The 11,138-nt window shown below is 30.5% G+C and overlaps 1 protein-coding gene across 1 annotated transcript; it reads left to right on the forward strand.

The window, feature by feature from the left end:
• Positions 1-4,993: 4,993 nt before the first annotated feature.
• Positions 4,994-5,791, forward strand: LOC139905286 (uncharacterized). Its single transcript, XM_071888114.1, has one exon. The coding sequence runs from the start codon at positions 4,994-4,996 to the stop codon at positions 5,789-5,791; it is 798 nt and encodes a 265-aa protein (XP_071744215.1).
• Positions 5,792-11,138: the final 5,347 nt, after the last annotated feature.

Here is an 11,138-nt window from a genome sequence, read left to right on the forward strand (position 1 = left end):
ACACATTTAATTTAATTTTACAAAAAAAAAATTCAAAAGTATTAAAATTACACATTTCATTTAATTAAAAAAATAAAAATCAAAAGATTTAAAATTACACATTTAATTTAATTTTACAAAAAAAAAAATTGAAATTACACATTTAATTTTACAAAAAAAAATTTTTCAAACAATTTAATTTTTCTCCCAAAAAAAATTTTGATATTTGAAATTTTTTCAAAAAATTTAATTTTTTATGTTATGGATTTATGAAATTTTTTGAGAATATCTATAGATTTTTGAAATTTAAAACAAATTTAACTTTTTGTGAATAACTGTGGATTTGGATTTTTTTCTCAAAAAAATTAATATTTGAAATTGAATTTTAAAATTTTTTTCCTAAAAAGTTATATTTGAAATTTAATTTTTGAAACTTTTTTCTAAAAAAAATATTGATATTTTAAATTTAATTTTGAAATTGAAAAAAAAAATCATCCGAAAACCAAGAATCCCTCCCAAAAAAAAATATATATATGCCCCTGATATTAAGTAGTATTCAAAGTTTAAAAAATCTACGTGTACTACGTCTACTTCTAATAATTGTTGTTATTCCTCTATTTTTTCCCTTTTTCCTCCCATTGATAGCAATTGTGGACGTCTTCACTCAAAACATACTAACAGGATGAAAGAAAAAATCTAGAGCCATCAATCAGCAAACAAATTCTCTAATCATTCCATATACATAAACTAGTTCATGTTACTCGTTTTCTTTTTCTATTTGTTCTCGTAAATTACTCCGTTCTTTTTTCCTCTCTCTCTCATTCATCTAATGATTTTGGTTGTCACGCCGGGAGTAGAAGAAACAAGTTGTTGCCTCCTCTTTTATTACTTCTGATATTAATTGTAAAGCCCTGTCTGCACTCAGTCACTAACTCCATGTTTGTATTCTGTACAAAGAGGAAAGCAGGAAGAGATTCATTCTCCACAATCAAGTTTTGTAGTTTTCTCTGATTACAGTTCAGCATTTCTATAGATATCCATTTTGAGCATACCTTAATAAAAGAGTAATTTCCTTGTTTATTCGGCCAAGTCCAGTCTTAAAACCAGTCCTTAACACCCTCGGTCCTTCGGACTTCAGTACTAGAACTGATTAAAAAAAATGAGAAATAAAGTTGAGTGATATCCTCAAGGACCAAACTTAATCAGTTTTAGGGCTGAGCTGTACTGGATCGAGACTATACTGGACGGGACTGTAGTGTTCAGTTGTGCCGGTAATAGTCCGGAGTAAGGATGCATTGAAAACAGTATTATACTGAAATAGTATTGGCAGCTTATACTTTTATCTAGTGCTGTATCTGTCCTTACTTATTGGTCCGGATCAGTACAGAAGTAGGAGTGGTCCTATTTTGTGCATTTAGTCTTCCTTAAGACTGTAAGTACAAGAACTGAGAAATAAATCAACAAATTAAGTTGAGTGACGTAATCAAGGACCGAACTTTATAAGTAACTAGGACTGAACTGGACTGGATCGAGACTGAACTGAAGGTGACTGTACACTTCTTTTCTAAATAAGGACTGGCACAACACTAGATAAGGGTTCTTATATTAATTACTAGGGGTAGTACCCAGGATTATCCGGAGTTATTAGGCATAGATGAAGAGACAAACTTTCCTTTACTTTTATAGAAGGTAACTCCTTAAAAGAAAAAATCCTCACTGTTCATTTTTACATACTGTTATTATACCCTATGAATATATGTATACTTTTCTTTTTTAATTTGAAGCGCACGCTCGATGCTACATGCAATACACGTATTAATATGATGACTAAGTTGTTATTTCGTATATCCATACATGTAAATCCGGTGTGTTTTTTAGCTGACCCGTTAATTTGCTATTGGTAGTATGTAGAACGATTTTATTTTCCTATGCAGTTGTCATTATTATTTATTTCCTGAGAAGTTTCCTAAATAAATTCAATTATATTGAAAATCTGATTGAATGTAATTGAACATTCGTGTGTGTTCATAAAAGACGAGCGTAACCCTGAAGATTCGTTGCGGGGTTATAATTGTAAGTTCTTGTTCGACTCAGAGTAGAATTGGGGATTGCCATCAGAGTAATTCTTGCAAATGTCATTGGTTATATCCTTTTTTCCTTCTCGTTTGTCAAAACTGATTGTAGCTGATCTAATGACACGTCATGAGCATGATTCTTTCATGATTCTCCAAAAAATTCTTCAAATTGTTCGGGTTACAATGTTGATTTTCGCTTTTTTTTAACATGCCCATTCCACGCTGGATTTTCACCTTCGATTATATTATTTCGCTCTTGAGGAGGTAAGACCTAAGTATAAAGTGTAATGACAAGTATGTGTACTCATGAATAGTAATGAAAATCGCCACTATTTTTTTTTTTAGATTGGCAGCAAAAAGACATCATTTCTTGAGTTGATCTATCTTGTGTCTAAAAAGTAAAAGTTAAAAAGCTCCATTGTGTGAATCTCTGAAGAATCTATTCGTTAAATATTTAGTAATTCGTCATGAAAGGCTTTATAAATCACTGATGTCTTGGAGCAAGGAACAAGGAGGAAAGGCTCCAAAATCGATTGAAAAACTGAAAATCTGATTATTTGCGCAATTTTCTCTTAGTTATTACAATTTTTAATCTTGTCAGGTTTAGATTGGATGGAGGGCTCCCTAGTGGCCATTCTTCCTCATCAAATAGTTCATATATATATATATATATATTAATGAAGAAAGTGCTTAATATTAAAGAGAAAAGAAAAGAGAAGCATATATCTATATTATTAAAGCAAAGTTTGTCTGTTTTTGTTTGTTGGTTGACGCCTTATAACTCTGAATAATACCGGCTACTCAAGCTACTATTCTCTATGACGTCAATCCATTCAAAAATTCGTAATTCGATTTCCAAAAAAGAGGACCTGTTACACAATATTTTATTTTGCCCTTTACATATTTTTAATATGACTTTCATTTTAAGTCAAATGATAATGGAGTTACATAAATCAGATAGGTTATAAATGTATTAATAAAAAATCTTGGACACTCCGGTAAGGATGTTAAAAGAGGAAGGTGATTATAAAGCTTAAAAAAAAGTAGGGAAAGAAAGATCACGTCATCAATATTTGTACAAGATAGTGGTAAGGTTGTTCCCTTATCGGTATAGCGGTGTTAGCGACTCCGGTTCTTGAACCACTAGAACTGGAACTGACAGAGTAGAGCCAAGACCGCAATATATTCCTTATCGCTCTCGGGTCTTGTGCTTACTTTCGTTTGTTGTATTTTTTTGGTGTATTTACAACCTTTTAATATTCCATCTACATAATTTTACTGTAAGGAAAGGTTTCGAGAATAGTTTGTTACATGATGTTCCTCTATCCCTCTCCATTATATCAATAGAATGCTTGAAAATGAATAATCATAATGTTAGTCAATTGATTGGATCTGGAAAAGTGGTTATAAGCACCAGACGGTGTAAATAAAAGGGTGACCTGGTGGGGTGCATTATATCCGCTACTAAGCATGTGGGGCTCTATAATACGATAACTATAATATTTCAAAAGCCAGGGTTTCCCAAACTTTATAATGTCAAAGCCACCTATACTAAAACATTTTTAGCTGAGACCCTCTGTATACGAAACATGTACACTATGTATGTGTAGACTGTAAACAATCCTCAAAGGTCTTCATCTTCATGACGTAGTTACTAACTACGTCATTTCAGTGGTTGTAGTTACCATAATAGATCAATCAGGATTGGTCCAATGACTGACTAATTTCATTAGTGCAGCAATTCAATTTTTTATTCCGATCCAACACTACATACGGCATAAGAGAAAATAAAAAAAATGATAATGTGATGGCATCTGTAGTATCATAAAAAGCATCACCTTGCATTGGAAAAGGATTTATCTACGACCATATATCTCCTCAAGCTAAGAGGAGCGTTTAGTAACTTTGTTTTTTGGCTTTATGTATTATTTCGTATTCATTTATTGTGAATGTACATATAAATATTAAAATAGATTATTCATACTCGATGAATAATTTAATGCTTTAATTATAGAAAGGTAGTGTGTATATAGTAGGATTGTCACAAATTATTGATATCATAAGGTATTGTGATACGATATCAAATGTATACTAGGGTGAAGCGTTTTCCACTTTTTTCAAATTAATTTCCTGTGGTGCCATGGAATGAATTTGACACTAAAAGTGACAAAATAATATTTAATTAATTATTCTTTGATTTTGTTTTTGGTTTGTGCCGTTCTGAAGATTTTAAATCTCATTTTAGAGTTCTTAATACTTTTTATTACAAAAAAAAAAAGAGATTGGAAAACTCAAAAATCCCCAATGTTTAATAATATTGCTTGAAGCAATCTGTGTAAAACTTAAAACCCTTGGCCCTTCCCAGTATAAACTTCAAACACAGTCTATTTCAAAAATCAAAAAAACTAGTTCAAACGGCGGTGTATCGCTAAGACAAGTACCCAGTGCATAGTCTTATCAGGTGTCGATTCCCTCGTCTCACTTGATACGTCATGTCTATTTCATCATTTATTATTTTTGATACATTTTTTCCAAAATTTTCATATTTGAAATTTAAAAAAAAAAGAAAAAAAAATCCAAAAACCAAGCCCACCCAAAATATGATCCTGCAGACGCCTTTGTAAGTTATAACCTTATTAGAAAGCAAAAAAATTATTAATTGCGTTCAATAACATATTTAAGTAAAGTGTAAAACAAGATTTATAAAATTCCGGCCTGCAAAATAAAATGCATACTCCAGTGCTTTAATACCAGTGAGGTTTAACTCATAAGTCATATGCTCTCCTTGACGACACCAAAATAGAAAGTACATGACTTTTATAAATACATTAGTTAAGTATTGAGTCAATTCTATTCACAAAAGAACATGGTGTCTCTTTGAAAACCAAACCATTTTTGATATTTTAAAAATAAATAATCCCAAGAAATCTACGCACAGGATGTTAAACTCAAGAACGGGGGCTACGGTGGAAACTCCTATAACATTCAAATTATCACCCTTTTCGGCTAATGATCCAGTATTGTGGTTTGCGCAAGTTGAAGCTGAATTTGCAACTAGAGGAATTAAGCTCGAAACTACAAAGTATTACTATGTGATTTCAGCCATTCAACCCAACGTTGCAAAAAGAATCCGAGAATTGATTGTAAAGATCCCTCCGGACCAGCCTTATACACAAATTAAAAAAGTTCTCATTGAAGGGGTCAAAATGAATGACGAGGAAGATATTTTAAGTAGTATAGATCTTGGGGATCAGAAACCTACACAACAGCTTTGTAAACTTGATAAACTAGTTAGTGATAATCAAATGAATGAATCTGCACTAAAGAAAATATTTTTGGATAAACTTCCCAAAAATGTTCGAATCATTTTGGATGTTTTACCAAAGGATACTAACTTGAAAGTTTTGTCTGAACTGGCTGATAGAGTGATGAAATTGGAGGCATCCAATAATTCTTTTCCGTTCAAAGAGAAAGATTTGAAAAATCTTAGGAAGGAATTGTCAGAATTGAAAGAAGAAATTTGCAGTTTAAGGAAGAACATGGATCGTGGACGTTCAAGTGGAAGAATGAGGGATTTATCAAAAATGAGCTCAGGTCGTAATGGTGTGTGCGCCTTTCATTATAACTATGGATTAAGAGCATATAATTGTAAAAAAACCTTGCAACTTTTTAGAACAAGAAGAAGTTCAAACAGATCAATAACTTACATCCAAGGTTCAAGCATGAACAATACATAAATTAGATATGCACTCAGCACATTTCTAATGTTAATTTTGTTAGCTATGGTTAGACGAAATGTATTTGTCATATAATGTTTTTAGGGGATTACGGGACGAAACGAAACATACTTTTTGAATGTACCTAAATTGTGACTAAAAGATTTTTTTTAATTTTCTTCACAAAATACAAAAAAGGTTAAATATGAAGAAGACATGACGAAATTAACACTGCACCGTAATCATTAATCACTCAATATTAAAATATTTACATTTATTATACAAACTGCATTAAAAAAAAAACAATCAATGAAATGAAAAATATAACGACTATTATTTAGCAAATATCATTATTCGCCGCTAGTAATTTTGCCATATACATTTTCCCTTTTGGAGATTTTGCCGCATTAAATATTTAAAGCCTTTTATGTTTTTACAATATTTGTTCCTACTTTACATTTAGTCTTTATCTTTACTAAGGATTAGAAAAAAAATAATGAGAAATCAAGAAGGATTAGTGCTTATAAGGACGGAGGAGGAGGGAAGCATCAGGGGCGTCCGCAAGGGGTAGGTTGAAAAGGCTGTAGCCCCCCCCCCAAGGATTTATTGCTTTTCACTACAAAATTTAATATTTGAAATTTAATTTAATTTTTCAAATTTTTTCCTTATAAATGTAATTTTCTGTGAATAGCTATAGATTTTTGAAATTTTTCTACAAAAAGTTTAATTTTAATTTTTTTTATTTGCAATATAATTTTGGAATTTTTTCATTATTTGCCAAAAAATTGATTTTTTTGTAAACAGGTGTGAATTTATTTTTTTTTTATTTTTTTTTGTGAATAACTGTGGATTTTTGAAATTTTTTTACAAAAAATTTAAAATTCAATTTTTGGAAAAATGTTAACAAAAAATATAGAATTTAATTTTTGGAAAAATGTTAACAAAAAATATAGAATTTAATTTTTGGAAAAATATTTACAAAAAATTAATTTTTGGAAAAATGTTTACAAAAAATATAAAATTTAATTTTTGGAAATTTTTTCCAAAAAATTTGATTTTTGGTAAGCAGTTGTAGATTTTTAATTTTTTTGAAAATGACTATAGATTTTTGAAATCTTTTTCCTAAAAATGTATTATTTGATATTCATTTCAAAAAAATTATTTTTATACTTTTTTTTACAAAAAATGTAGTTTTTGATTAATTTTTTTAAAAAGTTTAATATTTGAAATTAAATTTATGGAATTTTTTTCCAAAAATTGTAATTTTAATCAAGCTTCCCCCCCCCCTTTAAAAAATATATATATATGCATAATCCTGCAGACGTCTCTGGTTACGGATCTGGAATCGTGTATCTATTTTCAAAAGGCTCATTGACTAGTCGTGCAACCAGTGTATTTGCAAGTGGGGGAACCTAAAACTTCAAACCAACTAAAGAAACGGGACACACGTGTTCAATAGTTGAAAAATTCCTTGTTGCACAAAAACATTTTTTTTTGTAGGCCAGATGTACTGTTTAGTTATTATTTGGAGATATTTGGAGATTAATTGAAAACTCCTCTTCTCTTTGATTCCTGGATATTTAAAAAAGGAAAATTCAAAGAATAAAATGATTTCTTCTTTCCCCGCAACAATTTTAAGGTGTGTGAGGCCTGCTTCATCAATCATCCCTCTTTATCATACATGCAAATCCCGTATGTTTTTTAGCTGGCCCGTTAATTTGCTATTGGTAGTTCAAAAAACGAGTTTTATTTTCCATAGGAGTTGTCATTATTATTTAATTCCGTAGTAGTGAACATTCAATTATATTGATAATCTGATTGAACATTAGTGTGTGTTCATAAAAGACGGAGCGTAACCCTGAAGATTTGTTGCAGAGTTATAATTGTAAGTTCTTGTTCGACTCCAAGTAGAATTGGAGATCGATATCGGAGTAATTCTTGCCGATATCCTTGTTTAACTTTATCCTTCCTCTCTTGTCACAGGGGATTGTAGCTGATCTAACGAAACGTCATGATCATTATTCTTTCTCTCCTCCAAAACATTCTTCAAGTTTTAGGGTTCCCATGTTGACTTTCAGTTGATTTTTTTTAACAATACCATTCCATACTAGATTTTTACCTTTGCGTACATCTAAATTGAATGTACAAATTACATAGAGACAAACTTTGCTTTAATAACATAATGTTGAAAAAGAAGCATTATATTTTCTTTTAAAGATCTCAGACAGGAGATTTGTCGTCATTTTCTTTACTTTTTGATTTACACTCCCGAGAATTTCGACAATTTTCACATTTCTAAGAATATACATATATACAACTCCATTCTTCTTAAATTGTAATATGTATAATTACTATATCTAACACTTTTCAAGCCATTGCTTAGTTTGAACGGTATTTTTTGCCAAACTTAAAACATGAAATTGTTTTTGATCCATTGTTTTGGAAATAACAAAAATAGAGTATTACATAACACAATAACTCACAAACTAAAGAACTAATTACCATTAAATTTTGACAGCTGTCTTTTGAAGGTTGGTACTTACTGAAAATGAAGAGAATTAAAAAAAAAAAAAAATAGAGCTATCTATGTGTGAAGCCCGGGAATTTTCAGCCCATGTGTTATATATGCATTTGATAAAATTTTTGAGGAATCTTTAGCCCTCCCCTCCCCCCAAAAAAGAGGCTAGCGACGCCCATGACGATAACTATAAAAATTTCACAAAAGCCCCTATGGTTATGCTTTGACTGATTTTTAATATTTTAGAATACTATAATTACAAGTAATGTATTTAGAAATACACACAAGAGGGTTTCACGCTTCATTGAGCACGGTTACTAACTTGAACTCCTATTGACACATAAAGTGTGATTTGTGCCTGACACTTGCAGTAATAACAACAACATGATATACATAGTTTTGAATTTTTAGAGGAACTTATAATTTGTGATGTGCTTCTTTACCCAAAAATCGTTTTATTCCAGTCTAAAGATATGCAACAAAGCAGCAAAACGTCGTATCTGTTAGTATGAAGAGATTTCTTTGTCCGCGTGAGGGGTAGATTTATGGGAGTGGAGGGGGATTGCAGATACATCACTCCAAAGTGCTCAATACTCTCCTATTGACAAAACTCTTGAGTACAACGACAGCATAAGAATAACCCAAACAATAAATTAACTATAGAAAAAGAAAAAAGAACGTTAAAAAAATATAAAATCTGTAATCGAACAATTTGCTAAAAAAAAACAGTCGATAAACCTAAAAATTTAAGAGTTTCTGATATAAATTATTATTAAATTTTATTAATTACAACGTAAAGTTTGTCTGTAGGTCGGTGGATGACTCGTTTCCAACAGCGAGTCTGTGTAGCTATAGTTCAGAGCAGCATATTAATAAATATAAGAAAAGGTACTCTCTAGAGCACAAAACCTCTTTCTTTAACCTTGCAAAAAAAGATAACTTTTTTTTTGCATTGACCTTGACCTCTCAAAATTGTATGGCCTCTTACTGTAACCATATGTAATTATCTTGCCACGTTTGATTAAAAACTAATCATGATGACTAACAAACAAACTAACAGGGAAAAAATATAGGCGTCGTCCAATTTTGTTGGCGGAGGTAATAAGTAATAATGAATAGGTTTAGCAACGAGTGTGTGTACTTAGATATTGTTCAGTGTCTCATATTAAAAAAGACATGAGAAGGGGATTATATATATTTAAAGTTGTAGATCCTAAATATTTTTTAGGGAGCGATTATTGCTGAGGTTGCCAACGTTATCAATATTTTTTTCAATTTTTTATAATTACTTCGTTCTTTCTTGAAGAGAGAACATTTAAGTATTGAGTAATTACGTAGAAGGGTGCTTTTGAAAAATAGATTGTAACACTTGTTACAGCAATTGCACCTCTTGGTAAATAAAACAAAAAAAAAAAAATCTTATTTCAGAACGCAAGTCAAAACCATCTTTGCAATACATAAAATGTGAGGCTCTGCTTTGTGTGAAAATGTTTTGTTCCTTACACCATTCCTTGAAATTTTTTGTTAATATGAAACAGAAACATATTGGAATTGTTATTTTTTCTTTATTGTAGTACATATTTAATTAAAATACTACAACTGCGTATAAATATTTGTTATTATTTACGCTTTTAATCATGTACTCATAACTTGTCAAAGATGCACTATGTAGATTCTTAACCTACTATATATAGTAAGTCCATTTTCGATAAAAGTTGGATAAAAATAACCTTTTTCCCCCACATATTGGTGTTCTATGGGTATCAAATAACAAAATTATAAGCATTATTTATGTGAAAAAAGTTCGGCACTTATGGGTGAAATACTGAATACCTTTTCTATTTTTTTAATTAAGTTTTTTTTATTGCAGACTAATCAGCTTATAGAGTAATGTTCATAGCATCTTCAACACCTCTAGCGGAGAAAAAAAGTTGTCGTATAACAAACTAAATTTGGAGAAATTTTGATCGGATGTGCTTCGAATCGCCACTTTGCTTATATGCTTGGTCCAGTCCAAAAATAGTTTAAGCATGAAGTCTCATAGTCTCACATGTCACAGCCATCTTTATGGCTAGAATTGTACGCGTTATATTTTTTTCTAATTGGTCATTTAAACAACCCATTTTATTTTCCAAAGCATTTTTTCTTTAATTCTGAAGGAGAGAACACACATTGGGCTAGCAACAAAGGATGTATGCAGGGGGAGATTTTGAAATTGCGAACACAAGCAAAAAATAAAGTTATATTCCTCATGAGTGTCTTATTTATTTCTCTTTTTGAATGGAAGAGTAAGAGATTCTATGCACAACATCTTACAAAAGTGATTCTGTTTCTCAAATTATTGTTTGACTTCGAGACGTTGTAAATATTTTACTTCGTCTAAGAAAAAAATAATGTGTTACTTAATGTTTACATTATAAATATAAACACATTCATTAATACAAGTGAATCAGACCCCTGTTAATCGACACTACCCATAAATGTAATTTTATAGATGAGTAAATTACCTTCTATGTAACCAGTAATGAGTATGAATCTTTACACTTAAAGTATCTTCCATGATACAAAAAAATCTTAATTGATGAGATTGAAAAGTAGTATTACATTTACACGACTTTCACGGGGAAAGATAAATGTTTATTTTGAGGTCTTTTCTTTTAAAGATTTAGAAAAACATATATATTTTTTTTATAAACTGAGCTCTTTGTTAGGTTAATTTTGGATCTTTTATCTTAGATAAGATAATTTTTTTGATGTTCTTTCGATTAGGCGCCACTAGATTACGGCTTTCCCTTCAAAATATTTATTGATGCTCTAAGGCTTTACATTTTTTTACTAAAAAAAAATTGA

This window comes from Lepeophtheirus salmonis, chromosome 5 (assembly GCF_016086655.4).
Source record: "Lepeophtheirus salmonis chromosome 5, UVic_Lsal_1.4, whole genome shotgun sequence".
NCBI classification, from domain to species: Eukaryota; Metazoa; Arthropoda; class Copepoda; order Siphonostomatoida; family Caligidae; genus Lepeophtheirus; species Lepeophtheirus salmonis.

Excerpts from the sequence above, each read along its gene's own strand:
- LOC139905286 (XM_071888114.1), top strand. The coding sequence starts at position 4,994 with ATGTTAAACTCAAGAACGGGGGCTACGGTGGAAACTCCTATAACATTC.